This window comes from Protobothrops mucrosquamatus, unplaced genomic scaffold (genome assembly GCF_001527695.2).
Source record: "Protobothrops mucrosquamatus isolate PMUCROS unplaced genomic scaffold, P.Mucros_1.0 scaffold_294, whole genome shotgun sequence".
In the NCBI taxonomy this organism is placed as follows: Eukaryota; Metazoa; Chordata; class Lepidosauria; order Squamata; family Viperidae; genus Protobothrops; species Protobothrops mucrosquamatus.
In genome coordinates this window covers 833,368-855,019 of record NW_015386370.1, presented here as the reverse complement: position 1 = coordinate 855,019, position 21,652 = coordinate 833,368, and the positions used below count along the sequence as shown (strand labels likewise).

At 39.3% G+C, this 21,652-nt stretch overlaps 1 protein-coding gene across 2 annotated transcripts in view; it reads right to left on the bottom strand.

The window, feature by feature from the left end:
• The window catches only part of ATF6 (activating transcription factor 6), a 142,271-nt gene that overhangs the window by 38,046 nt on the left and 82,573 nt on the right, over positions 1-21,652 (bottom strand). For both annotated transcript variants that reach the window (XM_015832010.1, XM_015832011.1), the window contains 3 exons: positions 16,422-16,480; positions 15,490-15,604; positions 810-894 (listed from right to left, as the gene is read on the bottom strand). In XM_015832010.1, the coding sequence (XP_015687496.1) occupies positions 810-894; positions 15,490-15,604; positions 16,422-16,480 (259 nt within the window). The remainder of the gene's footprint in view (positions 1-809; positions 895-15,489; positions 15,605-16,421; positions 16,481-21,652) is intronic.

The following is a 21,652-nucleotide window of genomic DNA, read 5'->3' as shown; positions in this document are numbered from 1 at the left end:
GCCAAAAAGGCCCACCCGTTCTTCTGCCAGGCCACCAGGCCGCATCCAGGTCTTCCATGCAGCCGACCTAGTCAGGTCCCTCGTTCCCTACCAGGTCTTCCACCCGGCCGCTCCTTCTGGGAAGGACCTCCGCCGGGCCATAGAGCCACCAGGCCGCGTCCGAGTCCTCCGGCTAGGGTCTCTAGGCCACAGGCCGCACCCAGGCCTCACCCAGGTCGTCGGGCCGCGGTACCCGCCAAGGCCGCCCGGCCGCCGATCTTCTGGGCCGCCCGGCCACTTTATGTTTTTTATTTTTATAGCCAAAAGTGTGTTGGCTCCTAGGCTCTTATAGAACTCATGAAGGCTCCAACATGGTGCTTTCCTGTGGTGGCCTCTCCTCTGTATAGCAGTCTTCCATCAGAAGTCAAATTAGCAGAAACCCTGAAATCTTTTTTGGGGGAAAGCTACCAGAATGGAGTCATTCTGCAGAGTCTTTGAAAACTCACATTGTCCTATTGATGCTACTGGTATGTGTTATGATGATTATTTCTTTCCTTCTATTTCTGCTATAATCAGCAGCACTGGCTTTTACTGTTTTTGTTTTAATATCCCTTATGAATGTAAACTGGCACAAATCATATGATTTTGGTGATGTATAAACAAAATAAATAAAATGCAAAATTACTGCCATGTTTCTATTTGAACCACAGCTCACCAGAAGAATCTGAACTTGTACAGATATAATTTAAAAAATGTCCATGAAATATTCATACAATTTGACTGTAATGAAACAGCAGCTTTTTTGACAATATGTTAACTTTCATACTCACCGCTAATGTTTATTGCTGGTAACACTATTGACATCTTTGGTCGCCTGGTCTTATTATGCGTGGTGGCAGGTAACAACAGGTGATCCTAAAAAATATATTACAGATATTAGGTTGTACAGGTGACTTTTAAACTGTGAAAAATTATGTAGAAAAAAATGAAAAATTAAAAGTAGTACAAGTCCTTATCTAAAGATGGATGAGGGGATAGATGGGGAACTCATCAAATTTGCAGACAACACCAAGTTGGCAGGAATAGCCAACACTTCAGAAGTCAGGCTTAAGATACAGAAGGATCTTGACAGACTTGAACATTGGGCACTATCTAACAAAATGAAATATAATAGTGAAAAAAGTAAGGTTCTACATTTAGACAATAAAAACCAATTGCACAGGTACAGTATAGGTCAGTGGTGGCGAACGTATGGCACAAGTGCCAGAGGCGGCACTCAGAGCCCTCTCTGTGGGCACGTGTGCTGCCGCTGCCAGCAGTTTGCGCAGGTCCATTAGGCTGCCGCTGCCGCCCGGAACAGCAGCCCCAGCCAGCACAAAGGAGGCGAAGTGGCCAGCTAGCAAGCTCGAGTAGAGGTGGTAGAGCACACCCACACCCAGCAAGCCAAAGGCCACCCCGAGCAAGGAAAGACGGATCCCCATCGGCACCATGGCCCCCCAGGCCCTGCTAGAATTGCATGCCTCCCCCATCTATGCTGGGCCTCCTGCCCACCACCCCACTTGCCAGAGACCCCCTGGATCTTCCCCAACCCTGCCTGGCCCCCACAGGCATCTCCCCCATGAGCAACATCGAGGTGGCCATGCCCACCCTAGCCAGCCCCCCTCCAGTCTGCCGTGACAAGCGCAGCCATGCCCATCCAGTGGGTCACACCCCCTCCGAGGGCACCACAATGCTGATGTGGCCCTGGCACTTTGTGATAAATAAGTGGGTTTTGGGTTGTGGTTTGGGCACTCGGTCTCTAAAAAGTTCGCCATCACTGGTATAGGTGATACCTTGCTCAGTAGTAGTAACTGTGAGAGGGATCTCACTTAAATATGAGCCAGCAGTGTGCTGCAGCTGCCAAAAAAAGCCAACACAGTGCTAGGCTGCATTAACAGAGGGATAGAATCAATATTACGTGAAATGTTAATACCACTTTACAATGCCTTGGTAAGGCCACACTTGGAATACTGCATTCAGTTTTGGTCACCATGATGTAAAAAAGATGTTGAGACTCTAGAAAGAGTACAAAGAAGAGCAACAAAGATGATTAGGGGACTGGAGGCTAAAACATATAAGGAACGATTGCTGGAATTGGGTATGTCTAGTTTAATGAAGAGAAGGATGAGGGGTGACATGACAGCACTGTTCCAATATCTCAGGGGCTGCCACAAAGAAGAGGGAGTCAAGCTATTCTCCAAAGCACCTGAAGGCAGGACAAGAAGCAACGGATGGAAACTAACCAAAGAGAGAAACAACCTAGAACTAAGAAGAAATTTCCTGACAGTTAGAACAATTAATCAGTGGAACAACCTGCCTCCAGAAGCTGTGAATGCTCCAATATTGGAAGTTTTTAAGAAGAGACTGGACAGCCATTTGTCCGAAATGGTATAGGGTTTCCTGTCTGAGCAGGGGGTTGCACTAGATGACCTCCAAGATCCCTTCCAACTTCTTCTTATTGTTATTGTTATCCTTTGACACACTACTGTATCTCCTTATAGATTCCAAGATCTAACATTAAGAATAAATCCCACACCAATTCAGCATGTAAATTACATTTGAAATAAGAATTCAAACTGCTTCCATAAAAATATCATAGCTGAATATAGCCATCAGGAAAGACTGAACTAGCTTATTTCTGCCTCTTTTGGATTATATTTTTGAATTATAGTATTAGTGAAGTGTTCTTGTATTTTTTAAACCAACCCTAATATTAAGAGTGTCATATTCCTATTTGGATCACAAAACAAAACTCTTGCCACAAATAGTTCACAATCTGAATGTCTACTTTTTATGTACCAGATCTTCACCCCTCATTACTATTAATTCATGATTCTATTTGTTTTTAATTGAAACAATAGCCCAATTATTGTTTCTGGCTTCCATGTTGATGTGAGAATTTAGTATTTAATTTTTAACTACCTCTCACTTTTGAATTAATTGCAGTTTATTCAATATTCTTTATTCCCTGCTTCTTTTACTTTTACATTATAAAAAGGTAAGGTAAAGGAGTCCCTGTGGATTTTATTCCGCTAGTCGTTGTTGACTACAGAGGGCGGTGCTCATCTCCATTTCAAGGCCATTGAGCCAGTGCTGTCCAAAGATATTTCCGCAGTCATGTGGCCAATATGACATCATGGAGTGATACCTATTTACCTACTTGCATTTGCATGCTTTCAAACTATTAGGTTGGCAGGAGCCGGGCAGGATGGGAGCTTATCCCATCGCGTGGCGAATTGAGTCTTAAACCTGGGCTGCTGGCTTTCCAGCCAACAAGCCCAGCATCTTAACAGCTGAGCCACCATGCCACCCTGTTACATTATAATGTTCTAAATCATTAATTTTAACTTACAACTTACATCAATCTATAAATTGTATAAATATAATTTAATTTATATTAACAGCCATCTTAAGCTTTCCAGATAGCATATAAGAGTTATTTTAACTAAAAATGTGGCTAATCAAAGAAATCACGCTACAAAATAGTGATTATTTAGCCTCAAGAATCTTTGAAGCTAAATGATCAAAGGAAGGAGTGCCAATCTTGAAAACAAATGTGGCATGAAGTTTAACGGAGCCTTGCTTAATAGGAACTGTCTGTTGCTCTTCCTTGTTGAGATGCTGCTGTGGAAATAGTTCTACAATATGTAGCCTTTGCTATTGTCCTTCAGCAGCTAACAACATCTATACTTCAGCTTGATTAAAGAAACATACTGCCTTGGACTGAGTTTAGAATGTATAGAGCATCGGGCTCAGAAGATTACTGAACCAGAGGATAGCCATGACAAAAACTGGAGCACAATCTAATCTGGCAACATCATATTTCCAGTCAGATAGTTTTCCAGCCATTATGCCAGGTACTGAATTTTAGGATTTCTCTTGGATTGTCATTCCATCACAGTAAAAGTGTTGGCTCAGAGCTACAAAGTCATCTGCTCTGGAGTCTTACTTACTTTGATTTATTTTGTCTTTAGATGACACTTCACATGAAAAGAGCAAATGGTAGATTTTTAAGGATCATATTTCAATTTTTACAATATATATATCTTACTATTATTAACAATAAATGTAGGTATTTTGTATCTCAAATACTAAACTGCCAATTAATAATGATTTACTTTCTTTCTCATACTACTTTGGCAGTAACTGAGAAGCTCAATGAAATATGAGCTTTTTTTCTTATAATTCAAAACCATGGATGAAGAAAGGATTCAAATTTTTTTTTTACAGATAGTTTAATTCACCCATATGTATTAGGCCACATTAACTATCAAATGTGCCACATCAAAATGCACAAAATTATGGGGACAGTAATGTATTTTATTTTGACAAATTCAGTTACTTAAATGAGTCTGTTGCTTTAACCTGACAGATAAAGACTCTGTTGTGTATAAATTAATACAGCTGCGATATGACATCCTTTCTTTCTCTACTCTAAGGGTGTCAAACTGCCAGCCCATGGGCCGGATGCGTCATGGCGAAACCATTGTCGGCAATGGAAAAAAAGTCGTGATACGTCGTGACACATCACGTGACATTGCGAGTTTGACACCCCTGCTCTACTCTTAACATCAAATTGCTTGATACAACTTTTTCAAAATCACTTAGTAAAAATAACCATAAAGACACACAAAGTATTTAGTGACTTCCTTCTAAGTAAATCATCATGGAAAAAATCTATCTATGTGGGTCAAGTTGAAAATGACTTGATGGCACATAATCATCTCTTTAATATTTAGGAAGACAGATGCTTCCCTCGATAATTTCCCTTTAGCATTAGGAAGTGGCACAGTAAAGACTGCATGTATGAGAAAAATGCCAAACTGTTTGTTTAAGTGCAGCTTTTCCAAATCTTCTACTGGCCACTTCCTATTATTTACTGAAGTTGGAAATTAATACTGTGTCGCATTAACACATTTCACATTTGTGTAGATGGACAGAGAAGACAAAAAAAAAATCCCAGAATTTCAGATTTCTAGCTTAGTTTCAAAGTTATCTACATCTTGTCTATGAGGTCTTGTGAAAAATATGTTTTGAAGAAGTGTGCATGAAAAGAGGGCACAAAGGGAGCTAGTTAGGAAGTTTGACTTCATTAGCAAGGAATTTACCCACTCTAGAGGTTAGATGTTTTCTCTTGCAGATTATGAGGAAGCCAAGGGAAAGCTTTCTATGCCAGTACTTATGAAATCAACTTTCTTTGTATTACATAGATTGCTCAACAATATTTCATATTATTCAGTTACCATGTATTGTGCCTCTCCATTATTCCTAGCACAGTCCTATTGTGCTAACTGTTCCTCAGTTATCATTTAAATGCAGATTCACAAATACCTTTTCATTTTTTGTAAAAAAAAATCCATATAAGTCTATTCACTTTATAAATGAATCTGAAAATTTTGGAGGTAAGTACATCTAATCCAAATATTTTCTCCTCACTAAAAAACAATCCTCCCAGGCTCTGTATTTTGGGTAGGGATACTTTAATCCCCTAATTTAGTTTTTTAAAATATATAGAAGCTATCAACTCCCATAATCTCAATCAGCATGACTGAATGTTTCACACGATTTATGAGAAATATATTCTTAACCTGTCTGATGGATGCCAGATTTAGAATGGCTATAATACTATTGGACAGCAAAGAAACCAAACAAATTAATCATCAAAATTAATCATCAAACAAATTAATCTGAAAGAGACTGACTGGCCCAAAGTCACCCATTTGGCGTTTGTACTGAAGGAAAGCCTAGGACTGACAGTCTTCTGACTTCTAGGCCAGCACCTTAATCACTATACCAAACTGGCACTCAAATTATCCTACTTCAGATACATTATGTGAAGATCTATCTCCCTGGAGAAGGCTTTAACGATGGCAAAGGGGGAAAAAAGAGCAGAGGATGATCAGCAACAAAGGGAATGTACTCAGTTACAGTGTCAATAGGGGCACCATTAGAAGACCAGGTTAGGGACAGATTGTCATGGAGAAAAACGATCTGGTCACTAAGAGTCAACATTGACCTGATGGCACATAATTGATCATCAATCAAGGATAAACATAGCATGTACATTGAGGGATTGATAAAGACTTTAATCATTTTAAGCATTTCTGCTTGCATAAATGTATGGTTTCTATTTCTTAAACCAGGATACTTCTTGTTTCCTGTTTTTTCCAAATGATACCAATCATTTTACTAACCCAGTCAAAAGCAAAACAAATTCAGCTCCCACATGTCAAACAATGAGAAAAGCCATCCCTACGATGATCTTACTGGTCGATTATCATTTTGACAGAAATTCTCTTCCCAGCCCTGGATCACAATCCAAAATGCAGGAGAAGCTTACATAACTTCCTTCTCCCACACTACAGAACATCCTTCACTCAATTGGCATATAGAGAATCTATAAAAAATTTATAAAATAATCTCTTTTAGCAAACTTTTAACTGTTATGTGACTATAGTGTACAATATCACTATTAATTTCAATTTATATTTTTCACCTTTTATATCCTATTTTTTATTTTGATTTCCTAGTAGCTTTGTAGAAATGTGAGATATAAATCAAATAAATATACAACATCACCTCCCAACCCAAAGGTCAGAATTGGAAGGCTCCATATGTTTTGAAAATGCCATCTATGGCTAGCCAGGAGACCAGTCTTTCATGATGATATATTCTAGGGCTGTTTATATTTCCAGAATGATTCCAGAATGATTCCAGCTGCTTCCAATTATGTAAATACATAATTAATTTACATAATTTTATATTTGCAGCTTCTCTTATGTGACAACAAATCAGAAAACAGCAAAGAATTTCTTGCAACAAAACAGGAGAAATCTATTTTATTTTCATTTAACAATGAAAGATAGCCTCTAACAAAGATAGAGGCGTTCAGCCTCCCAATCCCTGCTAAGAGAGGGATTTGCACTGCGGCTAGGGTCAGGCCACATGCCCCCAATCAAAGGAAAACCCTGAATCCAGCGGGCCAGAAGGCAGCCTAGCCACTGCGGCCCTCTGGTTCCTTCTCCTCGCCCCCTGGGCACAGACATAGTTGCTGCTCCTCGCCATAGCTGGGGCGGGACTTGCAAGTACTTCCGTCCGCTTCGTCCTGCAAAGGATGAAGCAGACGGAGGTACTTGCAAGTCTCGCCCCAACTATGGCGAGGAGCAGCAACTGTGCCCAGGGGGTGAGGAGAAGGAACTGGAGGGGCGTGGTGGCTGGGCAGCCTTCTGGCCCACTGGATTTGGGTTTTTTCTTGATTGTGAGCTGGGGTGGGCTGGCCCCTCGCTGTCTCCAGGGCGGCCCCGGGCCAAATGTAAACACCCCACGGGCATGTCTATTTTATATCCTCTCCTCTCTCCCCCTCCCCCTCTCATCTTTGGTGTAGCTGCAACTGACTCCTTTCCCCAGGCTGGAAGTGCCAGTCAGCTGGAGCCTGGCACAGATTTTGGGCGCTCAGCAGAACTCCAGCAACACTGCAGCTCCAGCTGACTCTCCCACAAGCCTGTGCTGCATTGTCACTGCTTCAGTTCACCCCAAGCTACACGTTTACACTTTTAAAAAAACTTTTTTTACAGTGCTTTTCAACCCATCGTAAGCATACCACCTGCCAGGTGCCAACATACCACCAGTGATACACGTACCACCGGTTGAAAAGCCCTACCCTATGTCCCTAATTTTGTTTTAGAAATGATGTATAGTTTTATTATTCATGTACAAATATGGCAGTAGCAAATAAATGAAGTATCTGTTGAGGTAGGCAATTATTTGATTTATGAAAGTGTATCAACTCTGCCAGGTTTCCTGTTCATTCTATTTTTTCTTCAACAGAGATTATGGGTGCCCTACAGATTTATAGACTTCAATTTTCAGGATTACTTAGCAAACATGACCATTGTTGAGAATTCTTGGAGTCTACATGTCTATTTGGGAAGAACCAGATTAGGGACTTTGCACTCACAATATCATATAAATTTTTTGGATCCAAAAATGGTAGCTTTTCATAAATTCAAATTTACGAATTTGAATTTGAATTATGGTTTCTAAGCACTGGTCCTTAGAAACTCAGGAAACAAAGTTTTTATTTTTTTAATGCTAGCAATATTCACTCTTATTAGTTATGCTAAAAATAACACAAAATAATAGAAAAAATAAAAATATTTTCCTTGCCATGCAGTATCATCAACATATTCATATCTGCCACAGCAGTAGAGTAGGGAATTTCAATCACAGCCTACATATAGCAGGTTCACCAATACACAAAGGAGCTACAACTGCTCACCTCTTAGGTAATACTTATGCCAAAGAAGAGATTTTGATGACCTACCTTCTGACATAGAACCTAAATTAACCTAAACTAAAGAATTTCAGAATAGACAATCCATGCAGTTTCCTGGGACATCTATTCATAGTCATAAGCTCCAAATTTTTTTTACAGTTTTTTTTTTTTGCAAATAAAAAGTCAATAGAGAGCAAGAATCATGGCTATGAGAAATCTCATATCCATTCTACTTGGTCTAAAGCATCTAATTTATATTTTTCTGATAACATAATCAGTCAAAACAGAGTCAGAGTCTCAGCATTTTTATGCTTTTTTAAAAAACTCTTAAATAGGTTCTCAATGCAGTAATTTACTGCTTACAGAATTTGGAACAGTACATGTAGTTTCTATTAAAAGTTTCACATTTTCCCAGGTGAAAGTTCATTTAATTTTTTGTAAGTGTTAATTTCTACAGTACTGATGTTCCAGTTCCATAGCTAAACTACCTACACTGTTTTTCTACTCTTTGTTTCTATAACAATGAAGAAATAGAAACACAGCCTTCTTATTTAAGCATTGTAGCAGACATTGCCCCAGTCCATAACTACACTGTAATATTTTAGATTGCTTCTTTCTAACAATCCTAGACAAAACTATGTGAACCTTTTCCTATTTGTTTTGTACATTTCTTGAGTGCTCACTTTGACTATGGCTTATGATAAGAATTTACAATACAGAATTCAGATCCCAAGTTTAAACTGAAGCGCAGCATAGCATGTGGCAAGTGACTTTTCTTTCAAATTGAGAGTGAGAAACAGGAATTTGGATGGATCAGGAAGTAACAAAAGAGGAAAAAGTTACAACATCAGAGTACCACTTCATTTTTAATTCTGGCATCTCACTCATTTTAATTTTTCTGTAAAAGTAAAAGACACAGGACACAGGAAAAGGAAAATATAAAGAAAACAACAGTCCTGAAGTCCTGAAACCAATTTTCTACTTGGAATATGGTAAGAAAATATCCAAATGTCTAAAGTAGTGATGGTGAACCTATGACATGTGTGTCACAGGCACACACCATGTCATTTTTGTGACATGCCAAGCCTTCCAGAAACTCTGGAAGTTGCACAAGAAGGTCTTGCTCTCGTATAGTCTCTGCTCCCACCCCCCAATCACATGAGCATTCTCATGCAATTTTCTGAGGCTGCAAGAATAAGGCCCTCTCATGCAACTTCTGGAGGGTTTGGAGAGGAGAGTCGGGAGGAAAGGAGAGTCTGGAGAAGTCTCTTTTGCCTGGGGTGGGGTGTGACAGCAGAATCAAGGAAAACATCTTCTGGATTTCTGATATGTTGAGCCCAAAATGTTCGCTATCACTGATATGGAGAATTTGCATGTATCTACATCCAGAGAAAGAGGGACAGAAAATAAACACGTGGGATCACTGTATGCAAATGTTTAAATATGTAGCCATAGAATTTTAAAGCACCTAATAATAAATTGCCATTGACTATGTTGCTCAGTAATCCGTCAAGAATAATAGTGTTTCCATCAAGGAGAATCCCAATATGGATATGAAAGCCAGAGGATTACTATCCAGAAAATAATCCTCTGGGTAGAAAAGATATTTCTGCTCACATTCATTTAAAATAGCACAGAATACTTAATCTGAAAAGGTAATATTTTATTATTTGCAGTTACTATCTGTCAGATGCAAAGCAAGGGGAACAATTACTACTGCTATTTTACATTCTAAGAGTATATTCTTTTGGTTATCCTTATAAGAATTTTATGCCATCCTTATTACTTTACATGTTTAGAATTAGGTACAATTCACTACAAAGACACAAAGTACAAAGGTACTTTATTCCTCATGCAGTCAATCTTCTTTCCAGTCTAGAAATATTCTTATAAATCTGAATATGCTTTATGGCCTCTGCATAAATAATAGAAGAAAAACCTTCTAACTAATTACAATACAGGAAAGCTAAATATCGGCAGAGCTATTATGATTCTTAACCAACAGGTGGTGTTATGATCTATTGGCATCTGATATTTCACTGTTATTGCACCTGGACTTTAGAACACACTAGACATTGTATGTTGTATAATTGCAAACTTGGCTAAACACGTAGAGCCAAGGGAGAAAAAAGCTTCATCTGTATGGAATTACCTCTGAAAAAAACAGTTATATGAAAGAGAAGTCTAGTGCATCAATGGAACTTGCCTGGCATTAAGGCATTTAACACCAATATAATAAAATCAGTAATTGCAATTGCGCACTTTGGACAGAAATAAAATGCAGCTGGAAATGGCCCAAAGTACAATTGTGGATTTATAAATTTAAGGCAGAAAGTCAGTTCAAGAGACTGATTTGCTTCTGATTGGGAGAAAAAGAAGAATCTTACATTGTCGGAAAAACAGCGTAACTCTTCATAAATGTTCTGTCCTTCTGCATAAACATCCTGTTCTGCAACTACTAAACAACTTCCATTTTATAATGAGAGCATAGTTTTGGAACTAAGATCTGGAAAAGGGATTAACTTTTTTATTATTCTTATCAACACATATTCCAGTTTTACCAATTCTATTTAAACCAAAATTAAGGCTCAATGAGAGACAGTAGAAGCAAAAGTCTTTTCCCCTCTTACTGGATAGAGAGAGAAGATGGACTCTTTGAAGTAACATATTTGGGCTCTTTAATTCCAAGCAGATTCCAGGTAGCCATTCAGAATTGCAAAAATGAACCTTGTAGTACCTATTCTGATCTTTCCTTAATTGCAGTGATGAAGGTTTTGGCCTAGACACCAGGAGACTGTGAGTTCTAGTCCCACCTGAGGCATGAAAAACAACTGAGTGACTTTGGGCCAGACACTCTCTCTCAGCCCAACCCACCTCAAGGGGTTATTGTTGTTGTTGGGAAAATAGAAGGAGAAAGGAGTATTACATAAACTTGCTGCCTTAAGTTATTTATAAAAATAAAACAAAGGCAGAGTATAAATGAAAAAATAAATTTTCTCCCCCCCCCCAAAAAAAACCCCTGATACGCTTCCTTTGATTTTTACAACAAAATTGAAATATAATGATCACAATAAAATGTGATCAATAAGGAAATATTATTCCGTTCTTTCAAGGAATCAAAGGCAACATATGTAAGTCCTCCTTTTATCCTCAAAGGGACTGGAGATTGGAAAGTTTCTCTCTCCCCCTCACTCTTTCTCTGGCAATAGTAAATCACTTAAGTGTTTTCAATAAAATGGCATAAATACAATATAACTATGAAGGATGATTTTCAGTTCACATGGGAAAAGGCAGTGTCAAGTAAAATCTCACCCTTGGGCTTCTCTCCAGGCCTTTTACTCAGCATGGAATATGATTAGGCCAAAAACACTCATTCAACAGTGCATAGCAAATACAACAGCACCAACTGGACCTAGTCAGGTCCCCAACATTTATTGTCAGTGGACCCAACAGATACTCTGCCTCCCCTATGGTATACTTAACTAATCTTGTAATACTCCTGGTACACCTCTATTCTGATGCCATGCCCTCCCCTCAGCTGTCCTTCAATACAGGAAGATTTCCTACCGGGAGAGACTATGCTTCTGGACACCGTCATAAGAAACAACAGAGCATGTACTCCCCCAGTGTCTGTAGGATAAAAACTAGCTTCATCTCATCATTACCGCATAAATATCCAGGGCGCACAGGACAATTTTACAGTCCCTACTGATTTCAGATACTAGCCCTGATACAACCTATCATGTTGCCAGTTTCTGCGCAAAGGCACTTAAAATCCATCAGATGATGACCTGTGCCATAAGCTATTCTTAATGAGCATCTAGTTTGTCATTCTAGAGTGCGCAATATTATGATAGATTTAGTCTGCCATATACTAACCTTTAAGCTCTCCCTACACCTATCTAATATTCCTACCCCCTTTTTTAGACTTTTGTTTTTTATATTTATTTGTTTTATAAGCTTTAGCTTTTTGTAATTTTTTTAGACTGATGTATTTTTTATCCTTTTTAATTGTCTATATACCCATCCTCCTTATGTTAATCTTTGATCATAATAAAGATTTGACGCATAAATATATCTTTCAAATCATCAGAAATCAAGCTCAAGATGAAAGAGATTTTATCTAACTTTAAATTGGATATGGTAGGAAAACTCTTGGAGGAATGAGAAGAAACAGCAGGCAAAAAATTCCTTATTTTATATTTTAATAAATGTTATATTTTGTAGTTGGCCATGTCTGCCATGGCAAACCTTTCTGAATGAGTATGTTCTCTCCTCATCAGTCACTTTGAGCGTGCTCAAAACATACGTACTTTTAAAATTCCAAGTATATGTAGACTAAGTAAAATCCTAAGTAAGTCCTACTTATATACAGTACCTGCATGGACATGCATACATTCCAGTCTTAAAAAACAACTAATTCTCTGTCTGGGTCTCAAAATACACACATATAAACAAAAAACACTGAATTTGGACATACTAGTGAATTTTTACTTATAGTAAAATTTAGTGAATTTATAGTGATCTATGAGCATAATAAAGATTTGATTGACTAATTACATATATCTGCAAGTGTGGAAAGTCAATGTAATTCTGCACATACTTTAAAACCCGGGAAAAGAAGTTGATATTATATTACAAACATTCTAATAAGAACAACAATTTGACAGTTGATTCAGAGATAATTTCCTTTTACTAAATGTATTGTAGCACATTTTCCATTGGATTCCTAGAGTGAGCAAGGGTTTTGACTCAAAAGGCTAAATGGTTGCCTTCCACTTCTACAACTCTATAAAAAAGGATTTTTATCATTTACTAAATATCAAACAATGAAATAGGCTGAATACTAATTTTACATTTTTAAGACATTGATTAAATATTCCACAATATGCAACTTCATACATCCTATTAAAATGTGTAATTTATATACTGCATAAAACCAAAATAAAGATTATTGCTAAAACATTCTATTTCAAAATTCCATTTATTGATTACTTTTGTAAAGAAACAGATGCTCTTAGTTAAACTAAATACTTGTTTTCTCTGTTCTTGAAAAATTCAAGATAAAGTCTCTCTAAAGGGCATACTTAATCCTTTAGTTCAGGGGTCCCCAACCCCCGGTCTGTGGACCGGTACCGTGCCGCGGTATGCCATCAACCGGTCTACACAAACAAGCAAAACCCCATCCATGGGATGCAGGCAGCACACAAAGCCACTCGCTCTCCAGTCCCTGGAAAAACCTCTCTCCATGGAACCAGTCCCTGATGCACAAAAGGTTGAGGACCTCTGCTTTAGTTGGACTAGAACTGTAACCCAGTCCTTTGTTGTCTCATTTACTGAACAGAAGAATTTTGTTTTTTCTGGAGTCCCAGTTGATTTATCATATCTAGTCCTTTATTCAATAGCAGTAGAGGTCTCACATAGCTTCTTTGATTAGAGATTAGAGGGGAGTAGAGAGATGGAAATTTGCATACAGAAAAGACCCAGTTCCAAACACCAGACCACCAATCACAGAGACTATGTCCACCTAGCTTAGTATTTTAGTTTAAACCCTAACCTTCAAATCAGTTTTTGATTCCAGCAAAACTGCCTAGATAAGTCCCTCCAGTTTTCTTGGTAAGATTTTGGAAGTGGTTTTTCTTTGCCTCCTTCCTAAGACTGAGAGAGTCATTGACCCAAGGTCATTCAATAGGGTTTGTGTCTAAGGTGTGTCTAGAACTCCTGATCTTCCTGTTTCTAGACTGATATCTTAACACTTCACCAAACTGCCTCTAGCTTAATATTACCTACAGCAAATAGCAACTTCAAATCTATAGTCTTTCTGCCTTCAAGTTAAAAACATGGGGAACTGAGGTCTGAAAACGCCCATTGCTGAAGGCTAAGTAATAATTCTCTAAGACCAGGTTGCTTGGCCAAGTAGAAGTACTGTGACATAGAATCCCACCTCTGGGTCTCCCAGAAGAAAAGTGAAAAATAAATGTAATACAGTGTCAATGATAATGGTGCTGATCATCCACATTATCCAAAGGAACCATCTGTATAACTTATCCATGATGCCACCATTCATTCAAGAATCTTTTTCAGAAGAGGGAAATTAAAGGGCTAATCAATCATTGCCAAAAAGTACAAAAGCTGCTACAGAAGATAGTAATGTAGAAATAGGTTTTCCTAAAAGCTCTCTCATTTCTACCATTTTTTCACTGCAACATGCAATTATTGAATGAAAAGAGAACCAACAGAAATTACACACATCGGACAACAATGAGTATATTAGAATATTTTTCAGATTCCATAATAATATATAAAAGTTTCTCAGCAGACAAACTGAGGAAAAAATATCAACTCTTGGAGTAGAGTGTTTATAAAACAACTTTCTTAAAATAAAGTTAAACATTGTCTCCATCTGCTGATAGATATAGGGATAACTGCACAATGTAAATAGATTCAATTTTATTCTTTTGATAATTAAACATGCACTTCATTTCTGATGGATAATTTCCAAGACACAAAATGGGATAAATTTTAAAAAATTGTTTACCAAAACTCATCTTCTATTCTGGGAAGTATTACTGGGATGGGAGATATGATATAAAAATAGATGTTTCCCATGGCTGTCCTCTCACATACAAATTGGTTTCTATAAGGTGTCAAGATCTTGATTATATTTTCACTCCCTATTCTATTATGATATTTTGTGCAAAAGGAACTGCTATCCCCGATTCCTGAAGCAAAACCACTGCAAATATCTGGAAGATGTGATGCCAATAAATTTATTTATTTAGCATCAATGAAGAAAAATACCTGACCAAAACCGATCCATTTGCACAAGAGAAAACTGTATGATTTCATTTTCTGGATATGTACTGATTTTTTCAAGTATAAATTTCATTTATGCCCAATATTGATTCTCATTTTCCTTAGGAGAACAATAAATTCTAATCAAATTCATGGGGATTTTTTTTTTTGCTTCTTCATAGGGAAACTGAAACAGTTTTATAACAGGTTATAATATAATTTCACAATCAACATTTTATAATTTCTTTCTCAAGAAAGCTCAAGAATTATATGTTGAAAATACTTAAAAGATATACTAGCCTCATCCAAAAATAACAATTCTCAAAAATTCTTGGACAGAATATTATAAAAATGGACAATCTTTCCATGTTTGTAATTGCTGAACATTGCAATATACTTACCCTACGGAAGGACACCACATAGAATGTATCTCCCCTTCTGTGAATTGCATCAAAAAAATCATGATAATTTCGTGGCGAAGCATAATAAACCTGTAGCTCACTTCCTGAATTCCTACTGAAATACATGAGAAGATACTATTGGAACTAGCACACATAAAATATCTGAATATATCATAAAATAAACCAAGCATCCAATAGCATCATTTGGCCTCCAAATTATCAGGAACAGCATGCTTTACTGCATTTGTGATATCACTGTACAAAGCTAGAAATCAGCACACAGTATCATAATATTTACCTTTTACTTTTAATGAAAGTACATACAGGCTACTAGTGTTATAGAAAAGAATCTAAAAATATAGTTAGTGCACAGATAAGGAGAAAATGCAGAAAGAAATTACTTTGAAGTGTGGGAGAAGCTATTTTCTGCTGATTGCAAACTGTGGAATTGCAGGAATAATATTGAAGTAATGACAATACGAATGAGGTTTTAGTTCTGATAGGCAGCAAGGAATTTATATGGGGGTGGCAACAAGAAAATTGTTTGCCACATGGTATTTATAACTGTTTCAGAGTAGAAAAAGTAGGGGAAAAATGTGCATGCTTGACAGGATAGGCCCCATGTATTAAGACATATTCAATATTTTCTATACCCTGTGTACCAGAATTAATGAAAGGGAAATATTGATGTTCTTGTGTACATTTGTGAATTTTCTAGAAAAAATGTATCTGGCCATTGTAGGAAATGGAATGCTTGACTAGATGAATCCTTAAGATCTTGAATGAAAACTGGGTTAATGAGTTTGCCAATAAATATATCTGGCTCTTTTCAGTAAAACAACTAAATATTTCCTACAAAGGTAACATTTTATATAATATAATATTATACTGATATAATATTATACTGATGAGAAGATTCTATTTTGACTTACCCAACACTGTTGTCTGTATAGGGAAGAGTCATGAGTTCAGAATTTTTTCCTGAAGCACTCTGGGGATAGGAAAAAATGAACAAGGAAATAACTTATCACCAAATTAAATATAAAAACTATCACTTATAGACAACTGTGATTTAGCATTACTGAGGTTCTATAGAAGATATACAAATATGCAGGAAAAACTATAATTAAGAGTATATGTAGGACAGAAAAGTATTCTAAAAATACATTTATATATATATAGGCAGACTCTCCACCTTCCAGTGCTTACTCTGATGACGCTGGCAGAGGACCGGCGAAAGCTAAGGCAGTAGATATTTGTTTTTATGAACGGTTGTTCTTTATTGTTTTTTGCTTCTGTTGCTTTTAACAATAAACAGCTGATTTTATCTATCCCAGAGCTCGAGAATTTTCATATCTTTAATGTAAATATGCCTGGGATTCGCATTTTTAAAATCATTAGGGGGATATATATATATATATATCAATCAAACCCTTTGTGCCAAAATAATGCGCCCCAAGAAACCACTCCCCAATGAAGAAAGATCTTCAGTGATATATAGAGTGAAATGTAAGGACTGTCACTGCAATTACATTGGGGAGACAACCAAACGGTTTGGAACTAGGATCCATGAACACGAGCTGGCCATTAGACGACATGAGCAACGCTCACAGGTGTGGGTCCATATGGCCAGCAACAATCACACGTTCGACCTTGCCGGGGCGGAGGCCATCGCCCAGGATGTCACCAAGGGCGGCCGATTACTGAAGGAGACTTGGCTGTCGGATGAACACTCAATTAATCGCCACATAGAGTTACTGCTTGTTTATCAGGCACCAAGGAAGTGGGAACAACAGCGTTGTTAGGACCATCCTAAAGCAACATGTACCCAGATACATCCAAAGCAGGCAAAGAGAGCGACAACAAGAGAGGCGATGATTCCTGAGCTTACAAGTATACAAACGGATGCGAGTCTATTAGAAGCAATACGGTTAACTGGGGCGGGTAGACCGGTAATGCGTTCTATGAGCAAAGCGCACAAATTGCCGGTCTTATAAGCAGGCTTTCAAACCTCCGGCATTCCACTCTGATGACGTTGGCAGTTAGCTGACGAAAGCTAAGTTTATCAAACAGTTGTTAGTTTATTAAACAATTGTTTTTATATTTATCCCGATGTTCGACTATTTTCCTCAATATATATATATGTATATGTTCAATAACGCAATCCTCGATCTCCGGGAGAGGTATAAACCAGTTGTTTATTGTTAAAACAATATTTAAAACAATAAAAACAGCTATATACAAAGTTAAAAAACAACTTAGCTTTCGCTGGTCCTCTGCCAGCGTCCTCAGAGTGGGGCTCAGGGGGTGGGGAGGTTCNTTTTTATACACCTTGCTGATCCAACTGCTTACTCATTGCCCGTGTGACAGGGCCATTCTTCCTGATTAGCTGTAATTGCCTTAGTCGTCCCGCCCTCTCTTTTTGGCACTCCAATTCTGTACTTCTCTCCTCTGTCATCCCTGTCAATCCCCCCCTTTTCGCACCGCCGCTGTCGGTATGCCCTTCAACCGCTCCCTCCTAATCGTTCCAGGGTGCGCCTTCCGACCCGGTATTACGAAGAGTTTTGCCATCAGGGTTCCCCTCCTTTCTGACCCGCTGATCTACATACTGTTCCTGCCTTCCGTCATCCGTTCCTATCAATCCTCCTTTCTCCAATTTCCCTCCCCCCCGGGTGTGCGCACGCTCCCTCGTGCCTCCCCCTGCTCCATGCGCCCACCTGTTGCCCGTGTGATAGGGCCACTCTTCCTGATTGACTGTGATTGCCTTAGTCATCCCACCCTCTCTTCTTTGCACTCCAATTCTGCACTACTCCCCTCTGTCATCCTTGTCAATCCTCTCCCTCTCCGCACCGCCATTGCCGGTGCGCTCTCCAAACGCTCCCTCCCACTCGCTCCAGGGTGTGCTTCCTGATTCGGTGTTACAAAAGTCTTGCCATCGGGGTTCCCCTCTTTTCTGGCCCACTGATCTACATACTGTTCCTGCCTTCCATCTTCCATTCCTATCCTCATTTCTCCAATTTCCTTCCCCCCCTGGGTGTGCGCATGCTCCCTCGTGCCTCCTCCTGCTCCGTCCGCCCACAATCGGTGGGGATACCTATCGGCTTGCTCTTGGGCTCAATCTCTCCCATCCTCACAAGCTTCATCCCCTCCAATTTCCTTTCGCACCTGGCTGTGCGTACGCATGATCTTGTCCCGCCCCTCTGCCCTGTCTGCCTTCGGTTAGGTGGAATGCCCGCTGGCTCCTCTTTAAATCCAACCTCCCCTCCTTGTATATGTATACGCATTTGTATATGTATATATATATTCCTAATTTTCTTAAAAACTCGAATCCCAGATATATTCATATCAAAACTATAACAGAATCACTGAACTCCAGGATAAATGAATAAAACAAACTGTTTGCTTTATTCATTTATCCCAGAGTTCGGCCATAGCACGCATTTATGGGCTGCCTAAAATACACAAGACAGGTATCCCATTGCGTCCGATTGTATAACTCAGAGGCACTCCAACATTTGGGCTGGCCAAGTGGCTTAGTACACGATTTCAACACCTGGTCGAAAACACCTCTACCACTGTAAGATCGGCTAAGGGCATTTTACAAAAGTTGAAGACTCTGACAATAGAGGAGGACGAGATCATGGTGTTGTTTGATGTGATATCCTTGTTCACATCCATTCCCCAGGATCTGGCCAGGTCTGTCATGAACGAATTACTGCAGGACAAGGAACCACAAACATCTGGTTCACTGAATCCCGAAGATTATATACAGCTCCTCAACTTCTGCTTAAAAACATACTTTACATTCAACGGCTCTATATACGAACAGATCAAGGGCACGCCCATAGGGTCTCCCATTTTGGGAATAATTGCCGAGGCAGTGCTGCAGAAGTTAGAATCAACAGCGATGAGGGATTACAAACCCAAATTTTGGGCCAGGTATGTGGATGACACTTTTGTGGTCATCAAGCGCCGTGACAAAGCTTCTTTTATGGAAAAGCTCAATGCCATCTATTCCGACATCCAATTTGTGGCAGAGGAAGAAGTGAATAACACCCTACTCTTCCTAGACATACTAATACGTCGCAAGTGTAACGGCATGCTAGTTACCAACGTTTATCGCAAATCCACCCACACTGATAGAATATTTCACAGAAACAGTAATCACCCCACCGCCCACAAAATTGGCTGTATCCATACCCTGTTCAATAGAATAAATACGCACTGCAGCACAGCAACTGAAAAAGCTGAGGAGCATGCATACCTGTATCAAGTATGCATACAGAATGGATACTCCATTAGACGTCATCATCAGCAATGATCGCTACGTGCTGCAGATGATAGAACAACAACTACCACCACTTGGGCCACACTCCCCTACATTCACGGTGTGTCAGAGACAGTGGCGCGAATATTATCAGCATACAATACCAGGGTGGCGCATAGACCCAATCAAACCCTCCACACACGAATAATGCACCCCAAAGAACCCTTACCCATGAGCGAGATGTCATCAGTCGTTTATCAGATTAACTGTAATAATTGTGCATGCAATTATGTGGGTGAGACCACAAAATGCCTTCGAACTAGGCTTCATGAACATGAACTGGCCATCAAACGACAAGAACAATGATCCCAGGTATGGGTTCATACCATGGAGTACAATCATACCTTTAATTTCACAGAGGCCAGAGTCATTGCTCATGATGCAACTAAGGGCAGCCGGCTATTAAAAAAGGCATGGCTATCCAACCAGTATTCCTGTCATGCCTCCGTCCGAACCTGACTCTGAGGACATGGAGTTCCCTGTTGAGGCCCAGGAGGGGGTGTCTGTGGCTTTGGAGGACTGTGGGGAGGAACAGGCTGAAGCAGGCCAGGGCTCTTCAAGTTTGGAACAGGGAAGGCAGAGCTCAGGCGAGGAGGAATGCCCCTCCCCACCAGATCCCAGAGCAAGGAGAGCAGAGAGGAGGAGGGAACAATGGAGGCAGGCTCACTTGCTCGGGAGGAGAGCATCACGCCCCACTCCACAAGGCACAGCTGGGGAGTAGGTATTTAAGGAGACGCTGTGGGGTGGGCATTTGCCGGGAACAAACGTGAACTCTTGTGATGTGAGCTCTTGTACCTGGACTCTTTGTATTTTGGATCAAGTTTGTTTCCTGCTGAGTTCTCCTTGCTGTCCTCAGTTTTGCAGTTTGCAGGTTACAGGCAAGCTGGGCGTGGAAAAGATCATACTTTGTTATCTGTTTACTTTAAAGAACTGTTTAACTCCATTGACTGTTTTATTGAACTTGTGTCAGCATATGGGGGGGCTGTTGGGTGAACGTTGGCAGTACTTACAAAGACAATTATTCTGACCAGCTAAGTGTTTTGCCTCCGTTCGGGGCTCTGGATCATCACAATTCCATTAACCGGCATATTGAGTTGTTGCCAGCCTATCAGATGCTGCACCGGCAAGAAACATCAAGCAAGAGAACTGAAAGGATGAAGTAACTACAGAGCCGCTCCGGCACGAACAGGCGAACGGAGGATCGCAACCTCTCCCCAATTAACACAGTGTTACAACAAATGACGAGGAGGAGGCAGATCGCACCGAGGTGCGATAGGGAAGGACCGTGTCCAATGTAGGCAGTGATGATGACAACAAGGAAGAACGAACGGCTGAAGCGGCAGCATTGCACACAGAAATGTCAAACGAGCAGCAAGATGATGACGCCCAGCAAAATGCACGCTCCATATGGGCAGGGCAAACGGAGAGAAGCAAAGCGCCAAAATTCAAACAGCTGTCAACGAGCCCAACGGAAACAAGAACGGAGCAATTGATTACGAGAGGGCGGGAGCCGAACAGACCCCTAACACTCATTAGTTAAACGATTGGCTTTGCAGAGACTATAAAAACGCTTTCCACAATCCTGGCAGACGCTGACGAAAGCTAAGTTTTAAATAAATTTTTAATCTTGGTGATCCGTGTCTTTTGATGTTGAATATGAATATACCCGAGACTCATGTTTTTAAAACTATTTTATACACACACACAATGTATTTTTAGAACACATTATAGAATGAATATATATATATATATATATATATATATATATATATATATATATATATATATATATATATATATATATATATATATATATATATATATATATATATATAT